We start from the raw sequence: 18,076 nt of genomic DNA on the forward strand, positions 1-18,076 counted from the left end.
CCTGCTGCTGCTGCTGCTGCTCCTGCTGCTGCTCCTGCTGCTGCTGCTGCTGCTCCTGCTGCTGCTGCTGCTCCTGCTGCTGCTGCTCCTGCTGCTGCTGCTGCTGCTGCTCCTGCTGCTGCTGCTGCTGCTGCTCCTGCTGCTGCTGCTGCTCCTGCTGCTGCTGCTCCTGCTGTTGCTGCTGCTGCTGGTCAGGCCCGTCCCGTGTTAACACTTCATATGGTAGCCGTGAGACGTTTCCCTATGGCTGCCGGCTTGCTTGGCAGTGTTGAACTCTGACGCGCGATGGTGCGCTAAGAAGTTAGCGCCAGCATTGTGTGCACGTGCGTGCGGGGGAGCGTGTGTGAGTGAGTGTGCGTGTGAGTGTATGTGAGTTTGTGTTAGTGTGTGCGTGCGTGTGTGTGAGTGTATGTGCGTGTGTGTGAGCGTGTGTGTGTGTGTGTGCGCGTGTGTGTGTGTGAGTGTGTGCGCGTGTGTGTGTGAGTGAGTGTGTGTGAGTGTGTGCGTGTGTGTGCGAGTGTGTGTGTGAGCGTGTGTGTGTGTGTGAGTGTGTGTGTGAGTGTGTGTGAGTGTGTGCGTGTGTGCGAGTGTGTGTGTGAGTGTGTGTGAGTGTGTGCGTGTGTGCGAGTGTGTGTGTGAGCGTGTGTGCGCGTGTGTGTCGCGGTTAGCGCGCTGCGCTACGAACCTGGCGAACCCGGGTTCGATTCCCGTTCACGGCCAACACCGGTGACGATTATCTGAACCGGTCCCGGGCCTCCCCTAGATCGACTCAGCCTCAAATGAGTACCTGGTGCGATGTGTAGACATCGTCGCTAGGGAGACAAAGGCGGCCGGGCGTGGTGTTGGCCACCCACCCCCTCGTGTGCAGTGCCGGCCTTTATAGGTGCTCGCTAACAGCACTTGCCCCTACAGTCTGTTAAGGCTATACGGGGGATCTTTGTCTTTGTATCGTTGTGTGTGCGGGGGAGCGGGCGGTCGTGTCGCGGTTACGAACCCGGCGACCCTAGTTCGATTCCCGCTCGCGGCCAACCACCAGCGACCGGGTTCCTTAGGTCGACTCAGCCTCAAATGAGTTCCTGGTGCGGTGTGTAAACATCGCCACTGGGGAGACAAAGGCGGTCGGGCGGTGATGCTGCCCCACCCACCCACCCCCTCGCGTGCCGTGCCAGCCTTCATCGGTGCTCGCCAACAGCTCACGCGAGTTTCTTTGTCTTTGATGGATACCGGAGGAGGAGGAGAGAGGTCGAAATTGCCGGCAGGATACAAATCGGACCCACCACCACCTCCCATCCCCACCCCACCCCCGACTCTCCGAGTTCACCTCCGAAGCCTCCCGCCCTGAGTTCACGGGATCTGCTTTTACTTCGTTTGGAGCTTGGCGGCAGAGGCGGCCGTGGCATCGGGCTTGCGTCCCGATTTGCCGATCTGACGGATGCTCTTGGTGATGGTGATGGTCACCTGCTTGGTGGACATGCGGTTCGCCTGCCATTTGGTCTGCCGGCGAGAGGAGGACGCAAATTACCATCACAAACGGGACATCCCCTTTGTTTTTTGCCAGTATTAAAGTATGAAAAGTATGAAAAATAAGAACGCTTTTACTTTTGCTGGCAGTCAAACAGGAGGCGTTATGCAGTGCTGGATTGAGCTCGTGCGGGACCTGTGGCAATGTGTGAGCGGATGACGTCACTCCACATGGAGCTCCATCCCCTCATCAATAATTATCATGGGGTGATGACGTCACTCACGTGGACCCCTGCCCCCACCCCCCTCATTTAATAATCATGAGCGGGTCATGATTTTCGATTGAATATTTCAGATTAACTGCAATCGACCCGTCCTTGGACGGGCCTATAGGCTAGTGCAAGGCCGTAATTATAATATATTGCTATACAATAGATTTCTGTTTATATGATTGTGGTTATGGTTGTACTTTATTATTCCCTAATCTCTGCCATTACATACAATGAAACAAGAAAAGGTAAAAATAAAAAAGTGAGCAATGTAATACAATACACTATTAGACATTGTAAAAAATAAATTAAAAGACCATCTTATGTGTTAGTGAATTATTTAATATTTTAGGCAGGAAATGGCAGGAAATTAGTTTTTAAATTTAGATTTTTTTTCTGGGGGGGGGGGTGGGGGGGGCCAGACCCCCTGGGAGATTTGGTCCCCCCCAATGTTGACTCCATGGCTACGGCCTTGGGCTAGTGTGTTATAAAGGGGCCCCAAATAAAAAATATGAAAACACAATTTTTACTTGCATAGTAAAGTAATTGTATTTTATCATTTGCTATACGGCCAGATTATATGACAAATCGCTAACCTTAAACACCCAGTCGTTCATAAAAGTTGCAGGGCGGTATAGCGCTATAGTAATAGAGCAGGTGCATAATCACTGAACCGGAATTGATAGCTTGAAAGCATTTCGCGCGGGGCCCTTGAAAGTGCGGGGCCCGTAGCTACTACATATGTAGTAGCTACTACTACATATGTAGTAGCTACTACTACACGTGTAGTAGCTACTACATACTACTACTAATCAAGACCGCACTAACCACACACATGCTTATGGAAAACGCGCTAACAAATACCTATTTTATATTATCAGCAGTAAATTTTTTTTTTAACAGAACAATGGACATTGCCCCAGGGCAACTCGTTTTTCACGCGATGCAGCCAAGATCCCCGCCAACGCTCTAAAGGGATGGGAATGCAAAGAGAGAGCGAGAGAGAGAGCGGAGCCGAGAGCTGTTGCCCGACACCGTATTAGGGCACGATCACATCTCGCCGATGTTGCTTCCTGCTGTGAAACGGCCCCAGACCCGCTCGTATCTACACGAAGACGACCACGCGAGCGAGTGAGCTGTGGTTCGCAAAGTTGAGCCGTGGGCATGGTCCACACACAAAATAAACAACGGCCGATTCGAGGTGGGACTGCGTGTGCAAGGCGCTCTGAGATGCTGGGGGAATTTCAGCGCCCAGCAAATCCCCGACCCTTGCCTCGCCCGGCCTGGTATGCTTGATGAGAGCTCCGGTATTTGGGTTTACGGTATTCGCAAACGTTCGCCCAAACACTTTTTTGTTCGTGCATTTCGTTACACCTAATCGCGGTTCATAAATTATTGCAGCTTTGGCGGTGAATATCACGGCGGTGAATTGTTGCCGTGGTCAATTATCGCGGTGGCGAATGGTCACGGCATTGAATTATTGCAGTGGTGAATTATTGCGGTGGTGAATTGTCAAGGTGGTGAATTATCACGGCGGTGAATGATCACAACGGTGAATTATCGCGGCGGTGAATGATCAAGGTGGTGAATGATCACAACGGTGAATGATCACAACGGTGAATGATTAAGGTGGTGAATTATCACGACGGTGAATGATCACAACGGTGAATGATCACGACGGTGAGTTATCGAGGTGGTGAATTGTCGCGGCGGTGAATCATGAAGGCGGTGAACGATCAAGGCGGTGAACGATCACGGCGGTGAATTCCCACCTCCTCGGTGCGGATGACGCTCTTCTTCTCCAGCGTGGTGATCTCGGCGCCCGTGCTGGCGTGGTGCGCGTGCGTCCTCGTGGCCGGGAAGAGCTCCACGGAGAGCGAGGAGCGCTCGGGAGAGCCGCCCACCGCCACCGCCTCCGCCGCAGCCGCCGCAGCCGCCTCGCCGGTAGTGGCGGCGGCGCCGATGGGGGGCTCAGAGGGGCGTCTCGACCCTTCGCCCGTGACCGGCGAAGGGACCTCGGGGGGGGAGGCGTCGGCGTCCTCCAGCGCGGAGTCCCTCGGCCCAGCGGCCTGGTGCAGATGCTCCGACTGGCTCATCGTGACGTACGCCTGTGCCGGGTACGCCAGGCCGTCGTCAAAGATCCCTGCCGGTCGAGTGACGGGAGAGAGAGGGGCGCGGGCACGGCGCGTCAGTGTCGTGCGGGGCTGCGCGCTGGCGGATCCCGCTCCTTGAGACCCCCCCCCCCCCTCTCATTCCTTTCCAGCCCTCCAGATTTTTGGCGCCCCCCCCCCCAGCTACGCACAGGCCTATCCCAACCCCTCCTTATCAATCCCTCTTGTTTTACCGCATCAAAACTACACCACCGCTTACAATGACCCCGTTTACAATGACCCCGTTTCTTCATTTCAAACGATTATCATGCTACGTACCATTTTTTTAAAAATATATAATTGCTGTAAAGCGCCTTTGGTGAAGGTAAAGGCGCTATATAAATGACAAACACGATAAGAGAGTTATTTTATTGGAACCCTGAGCGCGCACGGCACCCTGCATCGGTGAGCTTCACCCTCGGACGGAACCGAAATGAGCGGCGAGTGATCGTGTGGCAACAGGAACGCCCTGCCCCGGCTGCACATGCAGAGCGACCTGCCTCGCATGTGCAGCCGGGGCAAAAGTGTTCGACACGTCGCCGAATTCCGAAGCCAAAGATGGAAATTCCACATTCCCTTGACGGGTTGTTGGGGCGGGAGGGGGAGCGAAGGTTAGAGGTTCACACGCAGCAGCAGCAACAACAACAACGCCCTCCTAATGCGAAACACTCGGCAGGATCCTCCTGAAAATCTGTCTTCAAAATCGAGTGAGGCCTTCATGGATTGACAAGCGGAATGATACTAATAATGATGATATTGTTGGTGTTGTTATTTGATAGTCGACGTCATCCAGAATAGAATTGATTCTACGGTTGGCACCCAAACAGGAATATGCTACACGGAGCCCAATAGGTAGAGTTGATCAGCACAGTTGTTCTAAGCATTTAACTATCGCTCATGTTTCTAATCATTCACATCCCTTTGTCAATCCACTGCTGGATGAAGCCCACTCCCTCCCCGCAGTGTCAGTCATGGGGTTGGTGACCATACTTCACCACGGCGGACAGCAATACAGGATGGTGAACGGGAAGGGTGGGCAGTATAGATATCACTTCACCACTGATGTTATCCATTGCCTGGAATCGAAATCGTGTTGCTGCTGAGTTTGAATGCGCAGTGCACTAACCGCTGCGCTGCCGCAACCCCCCCCCCCCCATGTGTGTGTGTGTGGGGGTGTGTAGGTGTGTGTCAGAGGTGGGACAAAGTCATTGTTATGCAAGTCCAAGTCGAGTCGCAAGTCATCAAATTCATGACTCGAGTCTGACTCGAGTCCAAGTCACATGACTCGAGTCCACATCTCATAGGTGGGACAAAGTCATTGTTATGCAAGTCCAAGTCGAGTCGCAAGTCATCAAATTCATGACTCGAGTCTGACTCGAGTCCAAGTCACATGACTCGAGTCCACACCTCTGGTGTGTGTGGGTGACCCCGCTATTAATGTCAAAGCCATCAGAGTCCATAACGCTGAGATCATTTGACATTTTTTACTATCAAAAATTGGTTCACGTTATGTCCTGATGCCATCAAGGAGTTCTTATTACATCTGCTTCTACGGATGACTTGTTACAAACACAATTTGCGCACACCCACATACAAATACAAAGATCCCCCGTATAGCCTCGAACAGACTATTGGGGCAAGTAATGTTAGCGATCACCTATGAAGGCTGGCATAGCACACGAGGGGATGGTGTGGGCAGCACCATGCCCCGGCCGCATTCATCTCCCCAGTGCTGATGTTTACACACCGAACCTGGTGCTCCTTTTAGGGCTGAGTTGACCTAGGGGAGGCCCAGGAGCGGGTTCAGATTATCGTCGCTGGTGTTAGCCATGAGCGGGAATCAAACTCGAGACGCCGGGTTAGGACGCAGCGCAGCACCCTAGCCGCTACACGACCGCCCCCCACAATACATAGAGACAAAGAAAAAGATCCCCCGTGCAGCCTTAGCAGACTGTTGGGGCAAGTGCTGTCAGCGAGCGCCTATGAAGGCCGGCGCGGCACACGAGGGGTTGGGTGGCCAGCACCACGCCCGGTCGCCTTTGTCTCCGCAGTGGCGATGTTTACACACCGCACCAGGTACTCATTTTAGGCCGAGTCAGGCTAGAGGTAGCCCAGGACCGATTCAAAAATCGTCACTGTTGTTGGCCATGAGCGGGATTCGAACTCGGGTCGCCGGGTCGGTGGTAGCGCAGCGCCCTATCCGCTACACGACCGCTCCCCACATTACCCACAAACCAATACCAGTACCTGACCATTCGCCACTTAGTGACGGTGGCGTCACCACGGCGCCTGTGCCAGGCTAGGTGCATTTTGGGGCCACGTGAAGCGTCGAAGGCTCGCTGATAGGAAGATGTCTCGGGATAGCCCCAGCAGTTGCCATGGGTTGGCTGACTGAGATGACTGGTAGATGCACCACCAGCTGTACCCCCTACAGTGCCAAATTGCTATATTTTAGCCGCTCATTGTAAGCGTCGCTCCTCTGCCCTTCGTTGTTGCTGGAGGGCGACTGACACACATTGACAAACGCACGCACAACGTGAGCTTGCAGGCTTATGTAATTTCATCTGTGGTCTGCTCATGTCCATCGTGCGTCAATTGTGCGCAAGCACGCCTCCGCCTTTGGTTTTTTTTCTGAGTAAATTTTGTGAGTCTGTCATTGTCTGATTTCAGTATATCGTATGTATTGTAACACGGTGTTTGTGTGTGTGTGTAAATTATGGTCCTTATGTAACCATGGGCCACGAGAGCTCTCTTGATAATAAAATAATACATCCCCAATGGGACTTCTCCCATTGCAACACATCAGCCAGCTAACTATCCAGTGAGCTTCCGGGCAGCCTGCCAGGCAATTAAGCCACTCTGCAAGCCGCCCTTACAGTCAGCTGTCCAGCCAGTCAGTCAGACAGCAAGTCACCTAGCTGCCCAGTCAGTCAGGTAGCCAATTATCTAGCCGGCCATTCAGCTAAACAGTCAGTCTGCCAGTGTGCAAGCCTGTCAGTCATCCAGCCAGCCAGTCCACCCGTCCAGGTCGTTAGCCAGGAAACTGGCTTGTCCACCAGCCAACTTGCCAGCCAGCCTATCCATCAGCCAGCTAATCACCAAGTCAACCAACCACCTAGTCCGTAAACCAACCATCCAATGTCCGGCATTCTATCCGGCCTGAGAGTCAGCGAGCCGGAAATCCAGTGCAGTTAACCAGCTAACCAACCAATCAGTCGGGCAGTCATTGGTTTATCCAGTCAGCTAGCCACCTAAATATCCACTCATCCAACCAATAATTCATTCATTCAGCCAGTCAGCCACTCAGCCAATCAGCCGGCCACCCAATCAACCAATCAATGGACCATGCACGAGGATGACAGTGATGATGACCGTGCGGTGATGCGGCTCGGGCTCCGGCTCACCCACCGGCGCTCATGAGGCTCAGGGAGCCGCCGTCGCCGCTGTCGGCGCAGGACGCCGCGTCGAGGTTGCCCGGCGCGGCGGGGATGGCGGAGAGAGGCACCTCGGACTCGGTGCCCGTGAGCCACGTGCTCTCTGTCTCCTTGGTCCAACTCTCGTGGTAGCGCGGCTCGATCGCGTCGGCTTTGCTCCCTCCGCATCCCATCGTGGACGAGCCTCGCCCCCCCCTCCACTTCCCCCAGTGCGGCCAAGTGTCTGCTGCAGTGGGCGCGTAAACACGCGCGTGTGTGTGTTGTTGTTGTTGTTACACGTGTGTCTGTGTGTGCTGTTGTTGTTGTTACACGTGTGTGTGCTGCTGTTGTTGTTGTTACACGTGTGTATGTTGTTGTTACACACGCGTGTGTGCTGCTGCTGTTGTTGTTAGGCGTATGTTGTACTCCTGTCGAACCGTAAGTAGCCAACCATGCTAATCACGGTCGTTACACGCGTGTTCTGTGTTGTTACACGCTTGCTACTGTGTTACACGTGTACTGTGTCATTACACACGTGTACTGTGTTGTTACACACGTGTACTGTGTTGTTACACACGTGTACTGTGTCATTACACACGTGTACTGTGTTGTTACACGCGTGTACTGTGTTGTTAAACACGTGTACTGTGTTGTGAGCGTGGGCTGTGTACATGGTGTTGCTGATTTTATGCGTGCGCGTGGATTTACGATTGTATACGATGCTCACTGTGTGTGTGTATAGAGGTCGGCACAGCCTTAAATGAGCACCTGGCATGGTGTGTTAGCATCAGCATTGGGGAAACAAAGGTGGCCGGGTGTGATATTGGCCAACGCCTCGCTCTTCGTGTACCGTATTGGCCTTCATAGGTGCTCGCTAACAGCAGTCTGTTGAAGGCTATATGGGTGATCTTTGTGTGGATGTGTGGTGCTGTTTGTCTGTACCGTATGGATCGCTGAATGTATTTACACTGCATGATGCTTACTGTGTGTGTGTGCGTGGTGCTTACTGTGTGTGTGTGCATGGTGCTTACTGTGTGTGTGCATGGTGCTTACTGTGTGCGTGTGCATGGTGCTGTGTGTGTGTGCATGGTGCTTACTGTGTGTACGCTTGGTATGACACTGCATTGTGCTTACTGTGTGTGTGTACATGGTGCTGTGTGTACGCCTGGTATTACACTGCATGATGCTTACTGTGAGTGTGTGTGCATGGTGCTGTGGGTGTATACATAGGGGTGTATTATGTACGGTGATGTGTGCACGTGTGTGTGTGTGTGTTTAGCCATGAGCATCTATGTTTACTGTTTGGTGCTGTGTCCGATATGTACGTACTGTAGCTATACAGTATACCAATGTATACTGTATGGCGCTGGCTTGCGTGGGAAGAGGCTCCGAGATGAATCCCCGTCGACGCGCCGCGGCAGAACTGCGATCCCTCCTCACCGCTCCATCTCCGCGCTAACAGCTCCACGGCTCCACCGCCCGTGCAGTCGCGAGCAGGTTCTGGGACTCGAGCGCCCCCGCGGGAACCCCTTTAGTACCCTCTAGGTACCCCCCCCCCCTCCTCCCCCCCCCCTATACTGGACCCTTCTCTGTACGAGCGAGGCCCTTGACATTCAATCAGAGTCTCCGTCCCCTTGCGCCGCCGTTATGGGCGCGGATTCTCGCTGCCGGTGCGGAAGCCGCTGTCCTTGGTACCGATGCCTCTCGCCGACTGTCGCCTCCCCTCGTTGGTCGTGCAGATTCTTAATGGTGGAGCGTTGACCGTCCGCCCCTCTCTCTCTCTATCTCTGTCTCTCACTAGGAGCTTGTCCTTGGCTCCACGCTGGCTTGATTCCCACCGCAGCACTACTCCCTCCTCCTTACCTACCCCCACCCACTCTGCCCCACCCCCCCACAAAAAAAAACAGCCCCCCACCACTCACTCCAGCCTCCCTCGCCCCCCGCCACACACCACCCACCCCCCTCCCTCCCGTGACGATCTGGGTACCTGTTGACCCACACGCGGCTCCTCAGTGACGCACGCCGCGATGGACAATCGCGTGCCGAGGTTCCGTGGTCGGCGTGCGCGTTTTGATGTTATCCTTCCAGGGTAACGAGAAATATTGTGGCTGTGGAGAGGCGGGGCTGTGGTGGCCTGTGTGGGGAAGTGGGGGAGGGGGGCTGGGAGTCGGGGGGGGGGATAGGAGGGGGGGGGACACTGCCCAGAGACGCGACGTCGATTCGCTGCCTCCGCGATCCACGTCTCGGCCGTGCGGCTTCCTCCTTCCTCCTTCCTCATTCTCTGCGCCCACGTCGACAGACGTGGACTGCACAGAGAGGGAGAGAGATTCCCTCTCTCTCCCTCTCCCACCCACCCTCTCTCTCTCTCCCACCCAAGTCTCCCACCCCCTCTCTCTCCCTCTCCCACCCACCCTCTCTCTCCCTCTCCCACCCAAGTCTCCCACCCCCTCTCTCTCCCTCTCCCACCCAAGTCTCCCACCCCCTCTCTCTCCCACCCACCCTCTCTCTCTCTCCCACCCAAGTCTCCCACCCCCTCTCTCCCTCTCCCACCCACCCTCTCTCTCTCTCCCACCCAAGTCTCCCACCCCCTCTCTCTCCCTCTCCCACCCAAGTCTCCCACCCCCTCTCTCTCCCTCTCCCACCCACCCTCTCTCTCTCTCCCACCCAAGTCTCCCACCCCCTCTCTCTCCCTCTCCCACCCACCCTCTCTCCCTCTCCCACCCAAGTCTCCCACCCCCTCTCTCTCCCTCTCTCACCCAAGTCTCCCACCCCCTCTCTCTCTCTCCCACCCAAGTCTCCCACCCCCTCTCTCCCTCTCCCACCCACCCTCTCTCTCCCACCCACCCTTTCTCTCTTTCTCTCCCACTCTTTTATTTTATTTTTACGATCAGTGGAAACAAGAAGATGCTCGGTGTATTCGGCACTTTGCTTCGTTCATCATTTCGTAATTTTTTTTTAAACTTAGCTTTACGTAAAACCCCCACCTATCGCTCACTCTCTCGCTCACTCTCCCACTCTCACTCTGCCACACTGCCTGCATCTTTGCCTTTCCTCTCTCCCTTCCAACCCTCTCTGCTCCCTCCCCCCCATCTCACTCCCTCCCTGCTGAAATGCATCGTCATATTTCGTTATACGTTTACATACGAGTAGAGCAGTCGCCCTGTGTTTGTTTCATGTTTCTTTAACGTCATTGCACTTATTTTTATATTCTTGGGTCTTTCGGTAAAGTCACGTTGATAGGTTCAAAGAAAATCACCAAAAAATAACAATTGTACGCGACATCGTATGGTGATTATACGTTACCAGTGGTGCTCAAGCACCAGTGACAACGTAGAAGTCAACACATTGGCCTTTACATCAAATATAAATAGAATGTGCGACGTTTCGGACAATGACGTGGTAGGATGAAGGGCTATTGCCCGAAATGTGATCTATTTTATATAAAATATATATTTTAAAAATGTATCAATGCGTTATACCACAATGTTATTGACGAATGCGTTGAGTCATTTAGCAATTGTATTATGGATCAATCTAAAAATAAATCATCTGGAAGAGCCTACATAACCTGCATGGAATGTATTATTTAACAGTGATTCACGTTCGTGCAATTTGTTTCGATTTCTCATGGACACAGCAGTTGTTTTTTTATCTCCGATCCCCACTCGCTTCGTTGCTGTCATTTCACGTGTTACTTCATTTATTTCTACTTTCGTCCTTATGGTGACCCAGCAGGCCACCCTTGCAAATGCGCCCTCGCCCTGTTCTCTTTCTCTTTTTTTTACGATCAGTGGAAACAAGAAGATGCTCGGTGTAGTCGGCACTTTGCTTCGTTCATCATTTCGTAATTTTATTTTTATAACTTTGCTTTATGTAAAACCCCCACCTCTTGCTCACTCTCTCGCTCACTCTCTCTCGCTCACTCTCTCGCTCTCTCTCGTTCTGCACGCAGCCCTTCTCGCAGTCCAACGGCCTCCGACGAGTAGCTCATGATTGCATGCAGAGCTCCCCGTCATCTGCCACCGAGCACACGGCCTCCTCCATCGCCCACTGCTCCCTGAAGGCCGGCACGGCGTGGGTCAGCCGCGCATGGCGGAACTCCAGCCCACACCCTGGCTCCGACCAGAGTGCGGAAGATGCTCTCGACTTCTCCCGCGGTCCGAACCAAATGACCTGGAAACCCCTTCGCTCTCCATCCGTCCCTCCTCTTCACCCTCCCCTCCCTGCCTTTGTCTGCTTCCCTTCGTATCTCGCTCTCTCCTCCCTCCCTGCCTCTCATCACCTTCGCTCCCATTCTGCCCGTCTCCCTACATCACGATGGTCCGTCCACCCTGCCGTCATGATTCCCCATCACCCCTATCGCCCTGCTTCCCTCGCTACTTCCCGCACATCCTGCTGCCTTCTTCACTCGAGTATTCCCTTCCTCGCCTTCATCTCTCCCTGCCCCCCCACCCCCTCCAATACTCCGTCTACCTCCATTCCTTTAATATCACGCTTCCTACCGACCTTCATTATTCATTAGCATCGCATCCCCCCCCCCCCTCTACCTGCCCCTGCCACGATCATTCCGCCAGTGGCGCCCTTCCGTTCATCCCCAGCGCACGCCTTTGCTGTTGGGTCTTTAATCAAACTCAGGACGCCTCCACCGCCCGCTACCCCCCTCCCCCACCGCCCCCCCTCCCCTGTGAGGGGTGGACGCGGGGTCAATTAATTTAGGCACGAGGGGGGAGAACGTTTCGAGGCGCTAAGGTCCGCCTCGTGTCACCGCGACTGCGTGGATAATGAAAGAAGGCGACCGCATTCAATTCGCGTTCACCTCCACTCATCAAACACGGAATTAGAGGGCGGGGGGACGGTGGGGGTGCTTTGCCTCTGCTCATCAGCAAGGCGCAGCCCTGCAATTGCTCGCTCACGTCTCTGCTATCGGAAGGGGCCTCCTGTTTAGAGGCTCGAGGGACGCTCGGGGTTTGTTGTTGTTGTTGTTGTTGTTATTGTTGTTGTCTTCCACGCTGGCCGGGCGTGTTGGGAGAGGTGGGGCGGGGGGGGGGGGGTACCCACACGTTACCCCACCACACGCGGCCTGCCGATCATAGACTGACCGTGATGTGCCCATTTATACTGCTGGGCAGGTTGGGGGGAGCGGACGGGTGGGCATTGACGGGACTTTGCCAAACCGCGTCAATTCTTGATCGTAATTTTCTCACCTTTCTTGTCAACGCCATCTAATAATAACAACAACAACAACAATATATTGATTTCGAGGACGCTCAGTGAAGTAAGACGCACCCAACCCTGGTGCTCGCCGTCAATAACTCCAAACACATCTTACACACACACACAGACAAAAACAAAGATCCCCCGTCTAGCCTTGACAGACTGTAGGGGCAAGTGCTGTTAGCGAGAACCTACGAAGGCCGTTTCACACACAGACACATACACTCCGGATTGTAATACCCCCCCCCCCCCTCCGAGTGTGGCTTTCACACACACACAGGGTGGCGGTTACAGGTAGGGGGAGTGGGCAGTGCGTCGTATAATCCACACAACGCGGTGGTTCTTGCAACACACGATGCAGCAAGCATAGAATCACGACTTTGAAAGAAAAAAAATCGATGTTTTATTTTTAGATGTCTGCAAATCGTATGCAAATGGGATGCTAATGTCACGTTTTCGTCGAAGCGATGAGCGAGCGAAGCAGCGACGCGGATTTGATGAGGACCGCGAAAATGCGCCTTAATTGTCACACTTTACTGCCGTAATTATTTCCGTTGCCGTGGCAACAGCAGAAGGTTGTGCAAGAGCTGTGTGTGTGTTATATGTCAAAGATATCGTGTGTGTGTGTATGTGTGTGAAATATTGAGTGGGAGCCGAGCGGTGGCACAGTGGTTAGCGCACTGCGCTGCGATTCCACGCCGACAGAGTTCGATTTCCGCTCACAGCCGGTAACAATCTGTGACCGTTATCTGAACAGGTCCTGGGTCTCCCCTAAGTCGACTCAGCCTTAAGTGAGTACCTGCTGCGGTGTGGAATACAGCAGCACTGGGGAGACAAATGCGGCCGGGAGCCTGGTGATGCCCCCCCCCCACCTCATGCGCCGTGCCATTCTTAACGAGAATCAGAATATATATTTGTACTTTAAGAATCCGATGAGCTATGAAGCTCTTTCGCACAGATGTCCAGTTGATGCTCGCTAACAGCGCTTGCCACAACCGTCTCTTGAATGCGATGCGGGGTTAGCGGCGTCTTGTGCATGGCGTGTGTACGTGCAACACTGATTGATCTCACGAGGGAACATTCGTAAATTGCGATCGTATCGAGTGTGAAGAACCCCACTCCGTGAGGGCTCTAGGCAGAACCCAATCGTGGCTATAGACGAGACTCGTGACGAAATGACAGCCAAAGAAGATGGTTTGGGTGGAAAAAAAGCTAAAACCTCCGAGCAAAGTAACATCATTCGCGGAGACGGAGCAATGATTTGAGCTCGGTGGAAGTGTTGATTTCATCGCGAGACCGCGAGAGTCGGCGGCGGATTTGGGGAGGCCTTCAACCAGCAGTGGAGAGATGTTTGATGGTTTCGCTTCGGTGGGCTCGATCGGGGCCTGTCACCGTGCTGGGGAAATTCGAGTTACTGCAGATGGTGTAATTGTTGAGCGTTGGGCAGAGGTCGCAAACGCGTTTTGATTCCTTACCCGTACCCGTACCCGGCCGCACCAGGGTACGGGTACGACTACTCACCAGTGACTCACGGCCTACCCGTACCCGGCCGCACCAGGGTCGCAGACGGCTACCCGTACCCGTACCCGGCCGGGTACGGGCAGCCGGGTATCGGGTAGGGTACGGGTATCGGGTACCCGGTTGCGACCTCTGGCGTTGGGGTGCGTTCGCTGATATCAGCTACTCGCATGTGCACGCGCCTTCTTGTCGTTATTAGCTACGGGCAGAAGCCGGTAAGCCCGGAGGAAATCCACGCAGACGAGAGGGGGGGGGGACATACAACGATGCCCCAGTCGGGAATTGAACCAAGGATCATCTTTGTCGTGAGGCGCAAGTGTGACTGGAGTGACAATAGAGCCTGCATGCGATGTGAGGGGACTAGTGGCCACGGGAGGTAGTGACAGGGGTGTCAGCTGTGAGTGTGAAGCGACTGGTGGCTACGGGAATAATCGAGAAGGGGGCGTCGTCAGGTGAAATTTAAACAAACCACCCAAAACGCATACAAATACAACTCAACCATCTCCCATCCTACCAGGCAAAGCCCACTGAGGCATGAACTTATTTTTCAGAAGCGACCTGGCTACCACAAATGATAGCTCAACAAAGTGGCCCATCGTTTGGACATTTATATCACCAAAATATTCTAAATAATCTCAGATGCGTGTTTCTAAACGTGGGGTAGTAGGAGTAGTCGTTCCACTCACACTCACTGTGCCCAGCCCTACCTGACCCCTAAACCCTAACCCCTAGGCATCTCCTCCGCACGTTCTCATCTCTCTTCGGCTGTTCAAGTTCAAGTTCATTTATTAGGTATAGCCCCGTGAGCCATTCGGCTCTTGAATCGGGTGCAACCGCAACAAACAAAAAACAAAAACATGAACAAAAAACATCTTAAAGTGAATATGTGACTAAGTGCAAACAGAAAATCCAAGAAAAGACAGCAAAACATTGCAGAAAAAAAATCACCGTACACCAACGCTGTGTGCAAAAATCCCAGTGGGATGCAAGTCAAACAACCAACAACAACCACAAGACAACTTAGATTAAGGCCATCAGTCTAACTCTGTACTACAACAAACAAACATGGCTAAACCAATACACTTTTCGAAATCACCAAAATAAAGCCATGCAAGCAATGAAACAGTGATCATAGGAACTGTGACGGAATTTTCACAATAAATGGCATAGACAAGATGTACTACCAAAACCCTGCAGCCATAGCTGGCTGCATGAGTCACTCCACAACAGCATCTGACCCTCGCAACGCTCAGTCCGCAATGCCCCCACGGCCGATGCCCAAATGGTCCGGGGCCCGTGGGCCGATAGCAAAGACCACGGCGGCAATCCAAACCCGACAGCCCGGCCCTTCCGATGGCGACCCGCAGGACCGTGGCAGTGAATTCTGCAATCTCGTTCAGACAATACTAGCTATGATTAAGCATTGTCGTATAATATAATCATGGTCATAATCACAATTTTATTTTTGTTGAGTACGTTCGCTATGCATGTGATTTTTACCCAAGTCAGTATTTTTTTACAGAGATTTTTTTTTAAATTACGCGATATAAATTTGGCTCGTTTAATACCGTGACGCCAGCACACGTGGCTGTCTGCTGTGGGCCCAACATGCGAGCGAAGCGCGGCTGGGGTTGAAGAAGGGCACTGCCGCATATTTGTCGGTCCAGTGGCACCGCGGACAGTAGCAGCAGGGTCGGCGGCGCTCGAGGAGTTACCGTGACCGGGCCCGCGATAACGGCGATAACGGCGATAACGACGATAACGACGATACGATATGAGGGCCACGATAATCGTATCGTCCCGATCTCATAATGTATCGTGATATAAATCGAGGCCATCGTACTATGCTCTTCATTTAACGTTCAAATATATTATTCCCTGGGGAAAACTAAAAAAATATATGTAGCAAGCAACGCGTTAAGAAATGTTACGAATTGAACAATACTCAGCCTACTAATTAGTGGTTTGAGAATGTGTTGTGTTTTTTTTTACGTACGTAAACATACGTAGAACTTTTTTCGCACCGTACGTAGCCAACCGTGCTAATGGGAAGGTGCGAGGGATTGGTGCCTTGTGTTGGGTGCATTGCGTTGGCTGTGTGTATCTTTGCGTCGTTGTGGTGTGTATGCTGTGCAGGGCCTGTGCGTTGCATGAGGCTGTGTGCGCGCAGTGCGTGTCCCTTGCTTGCTGCGCCGGACACTGAGAGGCCTCTACAGCAACAACCGAGTCTCTCTCTTCGCTAAATGGAATTCATAAACGCCTCGCTAGGGGGGGAGGGGGGAATTGGGATGTGAAGTGACGACCGCTAATTAAGTGGCCCCGAGCTGACGCTCTCCGCCAATTCGCCGAAGTCACAAACCCTCTCTCTCTCTCTCCGTCGTCATCATGCATCGAAAGCCCGGGCCAGCCACGGCATGGGGGCCATCCATAAATGACGTCACGCGATTTTGGACGGTTTTTTACCCCCCCCCCTCGTCACACGGCGTCACAAAAAGTCAGACCCCCCCTCCCTCAAATATGACGTCACAAAGCTCTGACCCCCCCCCCAAAAAAAAAAACATGCTTCAAATCGCTTTAAACTATTATCATTGTAGTGCGTATTTAATGTGCCGCTGCACTCTGATGTAGGATAAAACATTTATTAAAAAGTCTATTTAATTAAGGAGAACGTGTTGTCTATATTTATTTAAAGTTGCGCATTTTGATGTGACGTCACATTTCTCAAACCCGCCCCCCCCCCTCGTCACACATCGTCACCAATGTCTGACCCGTCCCCCCCCCCCTAGGTGCGTGACGTCATTTATGGACGGCCCATGGACTATTGCCCCATTCCCTCTGTCCGTGTGTCGTCCGACCTCTGTGTGTGTCTGTGTGCGTAACGTGGGGGAGCGTTCGTGTAGTGGTTAGCGCGCTGCGCTATGAACCCGGCGAACCGAGTTCGATTCCCGCTCACGAACAACACCAGGGACGATTATCTGAACCTGTCCTGAGCCTTCCCGAGGTCGACTCAGCCTCAAATGAGTATATGGTGTGCGATGTGTAAACATCGCCACTAGGGAGACAAAGGCGGCCACCCGTGGTGTCGGCCACCCACCCCCTCGCGTGCCGTGCCGGCCTTCATAGGTGCTACTCGCTAACAGCACTTGCCCCACCAATCTGTTACATGATATACGGGGGATCTTTGTCTTTGTGCGTACGTGGTGACGGCACAGGCGCTACGAACCTGGCCACCCGAGTTCCATTCCCGCAACCAGGGACGATTATCTGAGACGGTTCTGGACCTCCCCTAGGTCGACTCAGCCTCAAATGAGTACCTGGTGCAATGTGTAAAACGTCGCCGCTCGCGAGACAAAGGTGGCCAGACGTGTTGATGGCCACTAACCCCGCTAACAGTACTTGCCCCAAAAGTATGTTAAGCTTATACGGGGGATCTTTGTCTTGTCTTGTCTCCTCCGCCCCTGGGGGGCTGCAATGCAATATCGCTCGGCAAACGGCGCGTTATTGCATTAGCGAAACGCAGCCCAGCCACGGCCGCATTTGTCCTCGCGGCACAGTGGCTGATGAGCTTTGCGAATTCTCTCAAGCGATACTGATTTGACAGCGATTGCTGTTTGTTCACCCCCCCCCCCTTCCATCTCCTCCACCATCCCACACCTCCCGTGTTTTTTTGAAGCCAGGGTCTGCGCCAGATTCCATGCAGGTGTTGCTGTTTTTCGAATACCCCTGATCATGGAGCGGGAATTGTTAAATGTCTAATTTGACAAATGCACGCCACTTAAAATTCCAAAATACTTGTTCTCAGAATCATAATCTTGATTCATATTGGAGGAATACGATGAGCTATAAAGCTCGCTAACACCCGTGGTTTTTGCCATGACGCATTATGACATTGCAGACCGCCCGTCTTGTTTTATTTGTCTGAGCCCACGGTGTGCGTCTGTGGTAAGGATCAAAGGGCATTGGGATCGTGACTTACATCTCCCCGAGTGCCCATTGTGCCCACTGGTTATAGCAGTACGGCAAAGGGTTTGCAGCTCAAGGTCTTGCAGGG

At 53.1% G+C, this 18,076-nt stretch overlaps 1 protein-coding gene across 1 annotated transcript; it reads right to left on the reverse strand.

The window, feature by feature from the left end:
* Nucleotides 1–292: 292 nt before the first annotated feature.
* Nucleotides 293–9,163, reverse strand: BAALC (BAALC binder of MAP3K1 and KLF4). Its single transcript, XM_078874850.1, has 4 exons — nucleotides 8,623–9,163; nucleotides 7,289–7,540; nucleotides 3,503–3,873; nucleotides 293–1,494 (listed from the first exon to the last, which is right to left on the reverse strand). The coding sequence occupies exons 2-4, from the start codon at nucleotides 7,485–7,487 to the stop codon at nucleotides 1,360–1,362; spliced, it is 705 nt and encodes a 234-aa protein (XP_078730976.1). The 5' UTR covers nucleotides 7,488–7,540; nucleotides 8,623–9,163; the 3' UTR covers nucleotides 293–1,359.
* Between the last annotated feature and the right edge of the window lie 8,913 nt (nucleotides 9,164–18,076).

Source organism: Lampetra fluviatilis, chromosome 2 (genome assembly GCF_964198595.1).
Source record: "Lampetra fluviatilis chromosome 2, kcLamFluv1.1, whole genome shotgun sequence".
Classification (NCBI taxonomy): domain Eukaryota; kingdom Metazoa; phylum Chordata; class Hyperoartia; order Petromyzontiformes; family Petromyzontidae; genus Lampetra; species Lampetra fluviatilis.